This window comes from Corythoichthys intestinalis, chromosome 10, assembly GCF_030265065.1.
Source record: "Corythoichthys intestinalis isolate RoL2023-P3 chromosome 10, ASM3026506v1, whole genome shotgun sequence".
Taxonomy (NCBI): domain Eukaryota; kingdom Metazoa; phylum Chordata; class Actinopteri; order Syngnathiformes; family Syngnathidae; genus Corythoichthys; species Corythoichthys intestinalis.
The window spans coordinates 54,719,740-54,735,491 of NC_080404.1; the positions used below are offsets into that span (position 1 = coordinate 54,719,740).

The 15,752-nt window shown below is 44.0% G+C and overlaps 1 protein-coding gene across 1 annotated transcript in view; it reads left to right on the forward strand.

Moving 5' to 3' along the window:
* Positions 1–3,385: 3,385 nt before the first annotated feature.
* The window catches only part of LOC130922679 (uncharacterized), a 36,220-nt gene continuing 23,853 nt past the window's right edge, over positions 3,386–15,752 (forward strand). The window contains exons 1-2 of the mRNA XM_057847590.1: positions 3,386–3,605; positions 12,067–13,506. Coding sequence (XP_057703573.1) covers positions 12,129–13,506 — 1,378 coding nt within the window. The 5' untranslated portion in view covers positions 3,386–3,605; positions 12,067–12,128. The remainder of the gene's footprint in view (positions 3,606–12,066; positions 13,507–15,752) is intronic.

The window sequence follows — 15,752 nt, forward strand, 5'->3', positions numbered from 1 at the left end:
CACTGAAGCTCAAGATCCTCCAGAGCTATTTTAAAAGACATTTTGTCTTGTGTGTGTGTGAATTGGGCCCTCAAATCTTCCCCCTCCAAGAAGTCCCGCCAACCAGGTCCGCACCAACTTGACATTATCGCAGGGATTCTTTTGACTGAGGGAAAATGACCTTAACTCAACAGGAAGTGAACTGAAAATACCCCAAAATTAAAGGATGTGACTGATGTGATGGTCCTGTAACCCAAAATCAACAGGAAGTGACCCGGCAATGAATAGGCAGCGACTCAAACTCAACAGGAAGTGGCCTGTAATGAAAACCTGAAAACCCTAGGAATTTGACAAAAGTCCCCACACACAACACCCTTCTAGTGGCTTGGGGGTGAATTACAGACCAACACGTTCCCTTGACGCAGAACTTTGAATGCTCATTGGCGACGTAGGGTCTAAGCCGTCGCTACTCCATCACCACAACGCAGAAACCATGCAAGCAGAAGAACCTTTGTTTTTGAGAATAAAAGTTTTGCCTGAACCCCGCAGCCGAGTCCGCCTCGTCATCTCGGCTTGACAATTACGATGTGGCTTTGCCTTGTTATATACAGATCCATCTTGTTGATTTAGGGGACATTTCGGGGACACTTTTTGTTTATATCAGGTCTCTTCTTCTTGATTTAAAGACATTTGAGGAACACGTCCCGTTGATATCGGGTCACTTCCTGTTGTGGGGACATTTCAAGGGCTATTACTGGTGATATCAGGTTATTTCATATTGATTTGGGCACATTTTGGGGACACGACCTGTTCAGGCATGCAAACTTGCCACCTTTTGGCGAAATTTCACCGTTTTGAAATCAAAATGGGTCATTCTTCTGAATCACGGAGATCCGAGGAGAAAAAAATGGGGGGGCGGGGGGGGGGGGGGGTACATGTCAACGAGCGAGTGAAACCGTTAACTTCAAAACCGTAGTCCATGCTCAAAACTACACTCTTGTCCTATGACCTAGACCTATCACCGCCACTCTCTTCTCGTGACAACAAAAAGCTGACAAGAGTGACGAGCACAGTTATCACCAATCAGCAATGAGGAGGCCGAACCTCTCTCCATCCCAGCTTCTCGCCCTGACCCGTTGGAAATTGCGGCAAGGTAAGGGATTAATGTCAAAAATTGTTAACTTCTTAAAGATAAAAGTTTGAGTGATGGCCTATAATTGCCTGGCACGGCCAGACTGTTCTCCGTGTGTTTTTCAAACACTGCGAGTATAGTCTGGGACCCAGCCCATTAACGGCCTCTCGAGCAAGTACAAAATCAATCGACAAATCAGATTCGTTTCTTTGCGTGACGTGTTCTTAACGAGCAACGTCACTCTTCCGCGTCGGAAGTCGTCTCCACAACAACATAGATGGCGAACGGTAGAGCCGAGAATATGTTCCAATCCACGGTAAAATCAGTTTTAAATTACCAAAAACACATCGACACAAGTCATTGACAACAGTCTGTCTCGCGCTAGCGATGTTGAATAAACTCCGCTCTCCTCGTTTACTTCCGCGCGCAAGTCCCTCGTCCCTCCCGTCGCTGATTGGTCCACTCCGCTGTCTGTTTGCTGTGGCTTGTCTGGAGTACACGGCTAGGCCTATAATAGTCTTCATAAATCATTCAAACGTGTCGTTCGATCAATTCCTGCGCTTGTAATGGTGTCTATATATCAAGCATTCGCTTAATTTCTTGATAACTGACTTCAGGTAGTCCTCGATATTTCACCGCCTTGTAGAACGCAGTTACTTGAGGTAGCGCCAACTGCGGAGGGGCTAACTAGCACCTTTCACACAGGGCTTTGCTAGTAAAGTTAACGAACGTCAGTTGGGATCTGAATTGTCGCCAGTTGGGGTTGTGACGAGTTATTTAAGGCCCCTTTGTAAAGCGCTTGTTAACGATAAAAAAATAAATAAATCATGAGCAATGAGGTCACGAGAGTGATGAACTAGTGCCTTCCATACAAGTCATGTTCAGGGCTTTGTTGTTAAAGTTCTGAATGGTCACCAGTTTTTTTTTTTGACAACTCCTTGGTACTTTTGCGAGATCACAGCCCTTGTCTGTATCACATTTGTACCCAGGATATCCTGTTACCGGAAGCAAACCTATTCATCTGCAGCCTCTCATTTAGCAGCATTCTCACCACCCAAAATTCAAAGAACACGCCAAGTACAAAGAGAGAGAATAGCGTTCTTCAACACTTTATATCAAAAATACTCCAAAATCAGCAAAATCTTGACTTGAATCTATCATTAAATGATAGAGGTTTAAAACTTTCACATGTAGAAAGTAGACAGAAGGAGACTAATGCAATAACGGGAGAAATTTTAACAACTTTAACGGTTGATTCACAACATTAAATGACTTCCAAACATAGCAAAGGGTACTATGTTTGTACTATGTACTAATAGTTGAGTTCACGGTAAAGAATTGGGCTAGGGCGAATTGTCCCAAAAACCGTTTGAACTTCACATAGTGTGACCTAGGTTTTTTTTGTTTTGTTTTTCTTGGAAAAATGGGAAAAAAAACAAAAACATTAAAAGTAACACTTTGCCATGTTTTTAGTGGTTGGACCCCAGAGCAATTAGTTAATGCGCAAAGGTTAGATTCTGATATTGCCCCAGTTAAGCAGTGGTTAGAAGCGGGGGGACCTCGGCCACCCTGGGCTGTCATTTCTCACCATTGCCCAGCCACCAAAGCCTACTGGTCGCAGAAGAGACTGTACCTGAAAGATGAGGTCGTCATGCGGAAGTTTTACTGCCCCGAAGGAACGGAGTACCACCCACAGACCTTGCTGCCCCATGCTTTCAGAAATGACATGGACAACAAGACACGTCACGATGCAATATGTGTCTTTAAGGATCGTTAATGCTTTTCATTGTGATGTCGAGGCGTTGAAACACTAGGAACCAGTTCGGAATTGGAATCAGATTTCGATTCCCATTCCTAATCTCGACTGGCCGCGGAGGACTCTGGCCATTTCCCTGGCAGCGGCTCACCATTTCGACTTGGTGTGGCTCCTCCAAGCAACCCGACTGTGACTCCTTCTTTGACCCCGAGGCCTTCAAGTAGGTCCCAGAGGGTCCGCCGACCCCCCCGCCCGTTTCGGCAGCTGGGTTTGCCGTTAGACTTTCGACACTTTCCTGAGGAAGGGTTCAGGTGGATCGTTGCCCTCCTCAGTGGAAAAGAGTTCCAGAGTCCCATTTGCAATGTTCATTTGTGAAAAAAAATTATGAAGTATTGTTCTAAGTGCATTAATGTTTGCCTTGTTGTGAGCACATATTTTGTCTATTTTATGCTGCCTTTTGCCAGTCTGTGCTTTGGTTTATATAAGGGTTAATCATCATCCAGAGTGGGGGTAGTGGGGGTGCTGCTTTCACTTTCATTCTGACTGGCAGTCATGTGAGCAGAGAGGAAGAAAGTGGGGGAGCGAGAGAGAGGGAGTGAGAGACAAAAAGCCACCCGACGCCTCTCGGTGTTTTTGTGTACGCCGCTGCCGCCTTCCTGAGGGAGAAATTGGACGAACCGACGACAACAAGCCACTCCTTACTACAGCGAGGAGTTGAAAACACCGCCATTGGTAACAGTAAGTCAATATTTTTTTGAAAGAAAGTTTGTCCCGTTTACTTTGAAACCACTGCATGTGCAGAACAACAAGGAATCATTTGGAGTCTAAAGTTACGTCAAAAAATCAGCAAACTCCTAGTCCTAGTTTTTAGTTGGCTCCGACAGACCACGGAAAATCCCGAGTTACTATCGTAAATATCTTCAACAGGTGTTCGGCCATTCCTTACTACGCGGCGAAACGTCCTACACAATGCTCAGGGCGCTTGCGCATGCATTCACACGCATGCGCACATCGGTTAGAGGCGGCGATTACTCACTATTTTTGTTTTTATTTAGTTATTTAGAACCTTTTCACAGCCTCAAAGATACTTTTTGCATGTATTACCCTCTCATACTTTTAACCATTGTGTTTTTTTGTGTTAGCTATGAAGCAGTTGACCACATTAGTCACGTAGCGTGTTTTAAACCGTCCTTATTTGATATAACTACATTTCAGTATTTTCTGCAGGCATTTTTCTAGTACCTTATTCCTGTATGCATCTAAACAAAACAAGTTTAGAGCGCACGGTAGTACTTTAGATGTCAAATTCGACTAAAGTAGGACGTTTCGCCGATGTAGGATATTTTGGCAGAACACCGGGCCAGACCCGGCTAAGTAAATATTTTTTTGAAAGAAAGTTTGTCGTGTTTGCTTTGAAACCACTGCATGCGCAGAACCGCAAAATATCACTTGGAGTCTTTAAAGCACCATCAAAAATCAGTAAACTCACTCCCAGTTTTTATTTGGCTCCGACAGACCACGGAAAACGCCGAGTTACTATCATTTTTGTTTCATTCTCGAAAATATCTTCACCCGGGCCACTCTTGCTCTTTGGACGGCTGACGTTTCATTTTTCCAGTGCAGGGGTCGGCAACCCAAAATGTTGAAAGAGCCACATTGGAGCTGAAAAAGGAGCCCCAAAAATTAAAAGCCTTTTATAATGAAGGCAAAACATGCTGTATATCAGCTATATCAGCCGACTATCAAAATGACTAAGTTGGCGACAAATGTACGTATATTTTGCCTTCTTGATTACCAGGGGCGTCACTAGCTTTTAAGAATTAGGGGGGCTTAGCCCCCACGAGATGACCAGGATGTAAGTGAACGTAGCATTTTATACATGGCGGAAAACACAGACAAGACTGAAAAAGCACTTTCTGCTCTTGCACTCCTCTTTAACTCATTCGCTCCCAGCCCTTTTCACCGGTGCAAACTCCTGCGCTCCTGGCCGTTTTACTGGATTTTGACTGATTTTGCAAGGCCCACAGAAAATTCTATTGCTATACAAACATAGAAGCCACCAAAAGTAGACTCTCTTCTTTCAGCAGGAAAAAATAGTTCATATCTTTTTTCATTCTTTAGGAATCAGCATTAGAAAATAGCTTAGTTTGAGCAATTTTCCAATTAAATTAACAGAAATTGAGCTTTTTGTAAACGCATACATTTCAAACATGACTTTAACACAGCTATTTTTTGCTTTAGTGACATCCCAAACATCTGAATAGTGTTTTCCTTTTACAAAATAACAGAAACAAGTCAAATAGAGCTTTTGATTGCAAAGTAACAAACAGTTTTCACTGGTGTCATCTTCGGGGTTGTCCTACCCTGAGAAAGTGATATCTGCGGTAGTGTTGTATCGGTCGCGAACGATTCGTTCTTTTTGAACGAATTGTTTGGGTGAACGAGACCGAACTAATCACCATCTGCACTGATTCGTTCTATGAAGTTGGGGCTTGTTCGATGCGTGGGAGGGCGTTGAGCAAGCGGTAGCGTCTTCTGACATCGCACACGACCAATCAGACGCCAGCCTCATCGCGGCAGGGGAGGGAGCGGAAACAGAATCGGGGCGTCTGTCACTCACTTCCACGTGTAGCCAATAAGCAGCCAGCGTGCACGCAAGGGGGCCAGACTGAGTTATGTCACTTCCCGTTCAGTGACTCGATCCTCCGGTTCCTGACCTAGCTTGCTGCTAACTTGACTTTCCAGTAATGCGGTGAACGAGTCAAAAAATGGAAGGAAATGACTTTGTCACATATTTGTTAATGTGGAGCCTATCAAATGCTGCTCAAACAGACAAAAACACCACACAATTCTAGCGAGCAATGTTTAGTGTACTACTTTTCTCAACAGACTCGGGACTACCCTATGACGACATACTATCAAATTTACAGTAGTTTAAAACACGGGTAGCTTAAAAAAACAAACAAACAAACAAACAAACAAAAAAAACACGGGTAGCTACGAGGCAAGCATAAGGGAGCTGCGGTCGCGTGACGGCAGTGAAGGGGGCAGAGAACTGTCACTATATGGAGGCTTCATGGCAGCGATATTTACCTCATATGTGCACAGAAAAAAAGACTATTTAGTATGATCACCATAATACTGATTTGCAATGAAACTGTATATACATGTCAATTTTTTCCGACTGTTTTATTTTTTTTTCGTGTCAGAGCGTGTCGGGTGTTGGTTGGTTTGACAAATTATGTCCATCCGTCCATCATGTGCTACTCAAGCGCCCAAAAACAACGCACGCGGACAAGGGAGATGTCGCAATATGTCTACATTTTTCTTAACAGACTAATGAGAGTAGAAAAGCGACATCATAAAGCGCAAACAATTATTTCTCGTCAGCATTTGACGATCTGAGATGAGGGGACGACAGGGGAGCTGACCGGATTATTTTATTTGTTAATACCATTGCAAAAATTCAATATGATCATCTTAATACGGATTTGCAACTAAACTGTCAAATATCAAAATGTAGTATTTTTTTTATTTCAGAGCAGCACATTTGACAACTAGCTATTTACACTTTAGTTTTAACAATAGTGACGTAAAATAATAGTGATGAGCATAAAAACTAAAATACAACAGAGCGACAGGTAAATATGATGTGTTGGTCGTTCCATATTTAGAAATTAAACTTTCGATTTATTTTTATTTTCGTGACAGCAAGCATGCCGCGTTGGCTGGTAGCAGGAGCATTGTATATGTGATCAAGATCATGCTAAAGAAAGTCCTGACCCCAAACCCCCACTCCCCCCACAAAATGAAAATGTTTAACCGTGTCCGAAATCGAAATGCAAGCACGAGCCATGACTTTGAGCCCATAGAACTAGGACAGACGACGCGGAAGTTCTCCCTCGCTTTTGCAGCAGCGGGAGGGAGGGAGGGAGACGAGGCTGTCTGTGAAAGCAGAATGATACCGCCTGTCACTCATTTCTGAAACTACGACGAGCGTCAATGAGGAGCCTGTGTGCATGAGAGGGACGGACCAAGCACTGTCACTTCCCGTTCAGTTATACTGCGAAGCGGTCTTTGGTGATTCGTTCGGCAACGTCACTTCCCGTTCACTAACCGAACGATTCATTTGGGCGGGCAGGGAGGTGAGGAGGGCGAACGATTCGTTGAACGATTTGTTTGAACGATTTGTTTGAACGAATCTTTTTACTGAACGAACTGGAATGGATTCGTTTACTCAAGTGAACGACAGATCCAGTCACTACTGTGGGTGATGCCGGCTGAGGTGCCGGAGTCATGTTATAAGTGTTGCTATTAGCATAGGGAACAAGCGCTGAGCAACGCTTGCAAATTGTTTTGTTTTTTTTTCCTTCAATATTTTCTCTCCCTCTGCATTGTAGTCCACGGGGACACCGATATGTTGCTACACCGCAGATTTGAAAGAAGCAGGTGCTTGCTCAAAATTAGGTCTCTCCACTCCTCCGCTCGCCATAGCAATTTGCTCTTTCTTGTTTTACTTTCACTTCGCTCGTAGGCGAGAGAGGGCGTTACTCGGCTTTTATTAAACAGGTGCTTGACAGCTATCCGACATTTACTTGCGGGGCGGGAATTTCTCCACAGCCGTGCTTCACGTCACACACAGGCACACAGAGCTCGATCAATTCATTCCACAAGAGTTCGGAATACATGAATTGCAAAACCGAAAAGGTGCGGTTCATAAAGGCTTATTGAACCGTACAGGGCGAACCGGACAGTTTGGCTTTGAACCGCAAACCGTTGCACCGCTAACTACAATATTTTCTTTGTCGTTTTCTTTATAATATTTACTTGAATATTTTTATTGATGGGTCGTTGTGACTATAATACAGTGATTGTTATTACTGATTTTCAGTGTTGGGAGTAACGCCGTTATAAATAACGCCGTTACGCAACGGCGTTATTTTTTCAGTCACGGGGTAATCTAACTAATTACTTTTTCCGCCGTTACTGTTACTGACGGTCAAAAGCGGTGCGTTACTTACTCTGAATAAATTGAAGAAACTACCAGCCGTGTCCAGTCGACTCTCTGCTCTGTTGATTTGGGGTGCGTTCAGGTTCCAGAATAGCGCACGTACTTCTGACTCCAAGCTGTTTGTCCCTGCTCATTCAATTAGACAATGCTTTCCAAAGTTTGGTAACGTTTCTGTGTTTGCTACACCTCATGCTTGTCAGGGAATGCGCTGGCAGGCAGGTTGTGTGGACCCAAATGCAGTGAAACAATAATGCAAGGCAGGTGGCAGAGAACTCAAAAAATGGTTTTAATTATAACTAACAAAAGCACAAAGTACAAACAAAAGGACTAGGGATCAAAAGGCAAGGTTCAAACAAAACTTACTTTCAAAGCAGGGCGAGTAACATGAGGAACTGGGGGGGAACGCAGGCATGAACGTGGACCAGTACATTGACAATGACGCAACAAGGAGTGACAAGAAACTGGGTCTTTATATACACACACGCAGACAAGGGGTAACGAGACGAGGAACAGCTGGGTAACACAGGTGGATGCAGATTGCAGGATACACTGGGAGAACACACACAGGTGAAAGCAATGGGCAATCACAGGGACAAGTCACACTAGGAGAAAACAAACACAAAACCTAACAATGCTAGCCTCGTTCCCATCTCCCACTGTCAGCCAGCAATAATTCTGCTTCCATCTTGAGGACGGCAGACGCTTTGAAGGTGACGTGAATTGTCGGGAAACTAGACTACCTGAATGCAGCCCTGCGAGAGATGCGATGGAAGTGATTGTGGTTGGCTGAGGGTTAGAGTGATGTGTCGTGGTAAGCCAATCAGAGCCGGTGATTTCACAAGCAAACCGGAGCAGAGCGTGCGGCAAACACACACGCAAAACAGATGGCAGAGCAGTCAGAAGAAAAAATGTCCTTTAAGTGGTAGAGATATAGACACTATTTCAAGTTTGTCAAAATTAAAGGAAAGAACCTGCATGTAATGTGTAATTCATGTCCCGGGGCAAAGCTTTTGTCGACATCTGTGGTAAGCAATTGAAATCTGCTGAAGCACTTAACAAGTTAAGTTAACTACCTGTCTGTTCTTCTCTATTCCACTGACTCGAATACTGCTCAGAAAATTTCAAATTCTTTGACATACAACAAGTTCTTTTTAAAGTAACGGAAATAGTTACTTTCCCTGGTAACTACTTACTTTTACTATAGAGTAATTCAGTTACTAACTCAGTTACTTTTTGGAAGAAGTAGTGAGTAATGTAACTAATTACTTTTTTCAAGTAACGTGCCCAACACTGCTGATTTTGCACAGGAGTTCAGATGGTGCACTGTGTGAAAGGCTACTACTGTGTGTAAAAAAAAAAGAGAAAGCCCTGGTCTCATTCAAAGCACTAATTAAATGCTGTGATTTGTTTTTTTAATATATATATCTGAAAGTATTTTCATTTGACTTCAACCAGGAGTGACACAAGAGCCAATAAAAAGTTGTGTTGCCTCATGATTCATGAAAAATATGCTTTGCTTTAGAATTTGAATGCATCCCAGGCTTTAATGCATTGCGATGCATTGCCGAACCGAACCCCATCGTGACCCTCTGAATCGAATCGAATCGTGGCCCTCCGAATCGTAACCGGATCGAATCGTGAGGGCAGTGCCGATGCGCACCTCTAGTAAACAGTGGTCTTTCGCCATCTCCCACTGTATTAAAAGTCAAAGCCAAAAGGCGAACGGCCTGAAAAAAGCGCATTCTCGGCGGCCGAGGGAGAACCGTAGGTGAGGGCGGTCGTCGTGACGATCCCAGCCGAAAATGGCACTTCTCGGGCGGACACGTGAGAACCTTAGAAGACAGTAGGTCGCTGCGTGAGTCCGGTGTTGTGCCGAAAAAAAAAGGCCGGAAAACGGCTTTCGAAAACAGTGCACAGCTCTCATATCTCTTGTCTGTGTGCTCTTACTTAGTTCAAAAATACTGCGCACACTCCGAAAATGAGAGCGACACTGCCACCCACTGAGTGGATGCGCAAGTACACTTGATTCAAGTACGGCAAAAAAACAAAAAAAAAGCATGTTACCCAAGGTCACATGCCCCACCCCTGGTATCGCTCTGCGCCCCCCTATTTGAGAAGTACTGGGCTGGTGTAACGCAAAAAATAAACAAATTAATCTGCAAAATCAGCTGCATCCGCAGTAGAGTGTCCCAAAAAAGTAAATCCAGGAAACTAATCTCGCACACCCTCACAATGCATTCCACTTCTTGCCAAAGTACTGTGAGAAAAAATTCACAATGATCGCTTAATATTTAGGGTTCCCTCAGAGCACATGTAATGTCTGCTATGCCGTATACAGGGGCCAGCCGGGTAGGGGCGTCATCTTGATCTGTTTTCAACTGTCCATTTGCACTCACATGCATAGAACGTATGCGGTGTTGCCTTGACCTGGTGTTGACAATGGCCGATCCAGAAAAGCTATCTGAAACTCGAAGGGGGGATTTCCCCCCAAAATATCACCAATTTTGAAAAACTCATCGGATTTGGGAAGCTTACCATGTGGGAGGTGGTTTAAGCAAGTCTTTTTCTGATAGAATGTGACTTCACTTCTAGAAAATCACACTTTCAAGCGATTTTTTTTTAACCGGCACTAAAGGGGGGCCATGGCCCTTTTGGCCCCCCTGGATCCCCCAGTGGGTGTTGAAGCTGTTTACCATTGTGCAACATAGCAGGAGGATCATCTGCACCGCCTGTTTGTAGCAATTTATGCTTTCTTGAGCTTCTTGAGCTGCTCTCAAGAAGTTCTGTGGGCAGCTCTGGTACTTGAGCGAGGACTCGCCCCCCCGGCGATGTTTTCAACGAAGACTGAGGAAGAGGAGAAGGCCAAGATGCTGCACAACCTCTACGAGGCTCAGGAGAAAGGGAAGGAACTGCGGCGGCTGGAAGGAAGGAGGACCCTTACACTCAAGAGGGCTGATCTGGGCGACTTCATCACCCGGAGGTCGCAGAACCTGTTCCACTGCCTGAAGCTGCCTCTCCCAGCTACAGTCGCGGATCTGCGGGAAGTTCCAGTTGTCGTGTCGGAGCTGAAGTCGGTGAATGATGTTGCCGAGCGAGCGGTGAAGCTGGCGACCGACTTCAACCAGTGCCTGACGAACGACGAAGACGAGCGGCAGCTCATCTTTCAGGTCGTCGAACATCACTGCCGCCAATGCCCCACCGCTGACAAGGCCAGCTTCCAGTAGTGCAGCTGTCACTTCTCTGTCTTCAGTTGTATTGCTACTATCCAGTTGTATTGCACTTCAGTTTTATTGCACTTCAGTTGTATTGCACCAGTGCATGTAACACCTTGTCCAATGTGAATTGTGCAAGGAAGACAATCGGTCTGGGAGAGAGGCGATCATTAGTCAGAAGAGTGCGAGACCGACACGTTAACCACTGCCAGTCCAGTAGGAATGTCAATGAGGGAAGCCTTAGCAACCAGCTATGGGAGTGAAATTTCGTGTGCTCGGTTCTTTTAGCAAATGGAATACAATGAAGGGGTGTGCGAGTCCAAATCTGTTAAAATGTGATTTTATATAGGGGGCCTGGGACACCCTAATCCGCAGTCCTTCTGCATGCTATAGTGATGGCTGTATTGCGAGATGGTTACTCGGCAGACGTCACATTCGCCATATATCGATCGCTTCCACAAACATCCAAGCAGTCCATTTCATTCAGGAGCATAAAATATTGTGTGTAACATGAAATAAAGGTGGGTTTTTTTTGTGTGTGTCACAGGCACTTTAAGTTTTATTATACTTATTCATTCATTCATCCGTTTTCCATGTCGCTTTTCCTCACGAAGGTCGCAAAGTTGCTGGAGCTCATCCCAGCTAGCCACGCGCAGTAGGCAGGTTACACCCTGAATTGGTTGCTTGCCAATCGCAGTTTTGTTATTCTTATTTAAAAAAAATAAATCGGGATTTTTTTATGGAACGACTTTGAATTTTTGGATCCCGCTGCTCATGGAGACTCATATATGCCTAAAAGAGGTGTCCGTTTTTGTATGAGGTCGCTTGTGGTTTTGAAAATATTTGGAAGTTTTTGATGGTAGGCCCCCTACGGATCGGCCTTGTGCCCCACGTTCTGTCAACTGATAGTGAAGTACATGAAAGAACATGAAAGAATCCTTTCGAATTGTATGTAAGAATGCTTTTTGTCTTGCAGAACAACTGCAGCTCGACATTCCGAACTTGTGCGCCGAGCCAATCGCCGTCTTCTCTAAAACAATGGCTGGATGTCTGGAGGACCATCTTCAATGTCCCACCTGTCTGCAAATCTTCAAAGATCCTGTCATTCTTCCGTGCAGTCACAACTTCTGCCGTGCGTGTCTGCAGCAGTGGAAGGACAAAGGAGAACAATCGTGTCCAATCTGTCGGACAGAGTTTAGTTCGATGGATCCGCCTCCGAACTTGGCACTGAGGAATATGTGTGAGAACCTTTCATGTGCCTCGCTCAAATCCGAAGAAATCTGCAGCTTGCATGAGGAGAAACTTCAACTCTTCTGTTTGGACCACCAGGAGCTTGTGTGCCATATCTGCAGAGACGCAGAAATCCACGTTGGTCACAAGTTCCGGCCCCTTGAAGAAGTTGTGAAAGGTCATCATGAGGAACTCCAGAAAGGCCTGCAGAAGGCCAAGGAAAGACTCAAAGATTACAACGATTGTCAAGAGAACTGCAACGAACAGGCAGAGTACATCAAAGTCCAGAGGGAGAAGGTCGAACGCAAGATTAAGAAGGATTTTGAGGAGCTCCGTCGCTTCCTCAACGTCGAGGAGGAGGCCAGGTTGGCTGCGGTCAGGGAGGAAGAGAAGAAGAAGAGTCACACAATGAAGGAGAAGATGGCGGCTCTCGACAGACAAATGGCCGCTCTCTCGAATCTCATCAGAAGCACTGAGGAGCAGCTGGCGTCTGGCAATGTTTCTTTCATGAAGAAGTTCAAGACTGCCATGAGCAGAATCCAGGAGCTGCCTGAAAAGCCGCAGTTGCTGCCAGGAGGTCTGCTGGACGAAGCCAAACACGTGGGCAACCTCAAATTTAAGGTGTGGGAGCGGATGAAGGATACACTCGCCTACAGTCCCGTCATTCTGGACCCCAACACGGCCAATCCAAGGATCAGTCTGTCTGAAGATCTGAACAGTCTGAGTTGGGAAGACGTAGAGCAGGAGCGTCCAAAGAATCCAGAGAGGTGCAAGTCGCAGCGTGTGCTGGTTGGTGCTTTGGACTCGGGAAGACACGTGTGGGATGTGGAGGTGGTAGACAACATTGAATGGCAAGTGGGGATTATTTGGGGGGACCCATGTTTGCCAGATGAAATGATTGGTTGGTTCATTTGGTTTCGTGATGGGGTATACAAAAAGCCCTATTGCGATGATGGAGAATGGAATCCGCCTGTCAAAGTGCAGAGGATCAGAGTTGAAGTGGACATAAATGAAAGGGTGGTGTCCTTCTCTGAACCTCTTACAAACACCGAATTGTGGAACACTAAGAAGCCTTCCAATTGGCCAGACTTGTCCGGTAACACCAAAATGTATCCTTACTTTTACACAAGCAGTAAAATTCCTCTAAAAATAATCCCCATTCCACCTGGTGTTACGACAGCCATCAGTTAGCGATCGAGTTGACACGGCTTCATTTTTTTGCTCCTGAATGTCATCTAAATCATTCCTTTTCTTTTATCAAATGATTTGACACTCATTTATTGTCCACGTCACGTCATAAGACTTTACTGGAGTCAAAATAATGAAGCAGTTACTAAGTATTCTTTTCTTCCAATACTTGTGTGAATACAACTTATAGTTTAATGTGAGGAATATTTGGAAGTACAGTCATGCTACTCTTACTTGTTGCTACTCTCTTGTTAACATTGATTTACCTGTATTACTTTAATATTTGTACTACAATCATTTTTTGATTTTATAAGTTCTTTGCTTTCATTTGAAAGTAATGCTACTCTTTCTCGAGTAAAATGTTTGGCTTCTCGTCACAGTTTGAAAAATATATCGGACACAAAGAACTAGATTATTCTTTTTTCACAAATAATTTGGATTGATGATTTTGACTTGTACTTGAGTTGTCTTATTTAATTGTAATGCTACTCTTACTCGAGTACCATTTTGGGCTTTTACTGATGACATTATTTTCAAAATAAATGATTATCAACACTTGCTTGGTAATTGCGTATTTTTTTCACCCAATACTTTTTGACTAGTACTTGTGTACGTACTACTTTTACATTTATGTAAGTAATACTTGAAAGTCACACTACTCTTACTTGAGTACATCTTATGGCTTCTCTCTTGATAATATTGATTTACAGCACTTGTACTTGTACTACTATTTGTGGATGGATAAGTACTTGACTTTATTTTGAAGTAACGCTGCTCTTACTAGAGTACAATGTTTGGCTTCTCATTTCAGTTTTAAAAATAAATCAAACGCAGGTGACCGAGGACGTGAGTATTCTTTTCAACAAATGCTTTTTTTGGGGGGGATTGACTACTCTGACTTGTGATTGAGTAATCTTGTTTTAAAGTAATGCTACTCTTACTCGCGCTGCTGATGACATTTTCAAAATAAATGATTATAAACACTTACTAATTACTTTAGTATTCTTTTCACCAAATACTTTTTGACTTGCATAGTACTTGAGTGAATTTTCTGCAACTTCAGTCATCACATGTTGGCAGAACTCTAGTCTTACTTGAGTAAAGAACAGGTAGTCCCCGGGTTACGACATACCCGATTTGCGTGATTTCGACTTTACGACGGCGGAGTCTCGACCGCTATTTCGGCTCCAGTCGTTTTTTTGTTTTGTTTTTTTTAAGTCACGTAACAGTGTTGCGTACAACGAAGAATTAGGTCCAAACAAAGGAGAAAAAAGGACTACGAGATTAAAGTCGTCCTGGTACTACGAGAAAAAAAGTGGTGTTATTCCATAGGGTAAGTCGCTACGCACTTAAGGTACACGTACCTTAGCTGGGAGCTATGACGAAGCATCAATATAAAGCCATCTATTGATTATAATGTGATATAGATTAGCCAAAAGATAAATGATTTCCTTATTTATGAAGCAGACTCTAAAATATAGACTCAGGAGATGCTGCCACAATATTATACCAATTCGCTATGATGTCACCAGACCCGGCTGCAGAAAGAAATTACAGGGGGGGCATTACATTTTTTGGGGGGGGGGCACACTTCTTCAACGTAAATTTAGCCTGAACAGTGGCGTTTTTGCCCGTTATATTTTCTGATGATGGTGTCAGTCAGTGAAACTACAGGAGGTGGCAGCGCTATCGGTTCATGTTGACTTTCGGCCGCGTCTTTCTCATGGCTTGAGTTCGGCTTTAGTTTCTTGAAAAAAAAAACACTGATGTCCATTCCAATTTAAACTAGGCCTGCAAGCAGGACTGAACGGGCCCTCGCAATCTAGCGCAACTCGGACGTCACACAACTCGGACAGTGAGCAGGTCAGGGTGGTGGCAGATCCTCCTCTCTAATCATCTCATTAGAACCTAACATGCTCGAAAGTTGCCTCTTTACATTCACACACCGAAGAGATAAAAACCCCTATTTGAGAGAGTACTACAAAAAAGGAGCGAATACAGGGTCGTCACGGCAACAGACAGAGACATGTGGACATGGGCCGTAAAATAAGTATTTCAAAAGGTCTTGAAACTACAATGACCAACCTGAAAAGAACTGGACAAATATTAGAAAAATGAGTGACTTTCTATTGCCACTAATTGGCGCTGTAAGGTTGATGCAAATGACCCCTACAGGACCCTTCAGAGTATGACTCAACAAGCACGAGATGTTTGGCGCAGATATGTTGTAGAAGTTATGACTGT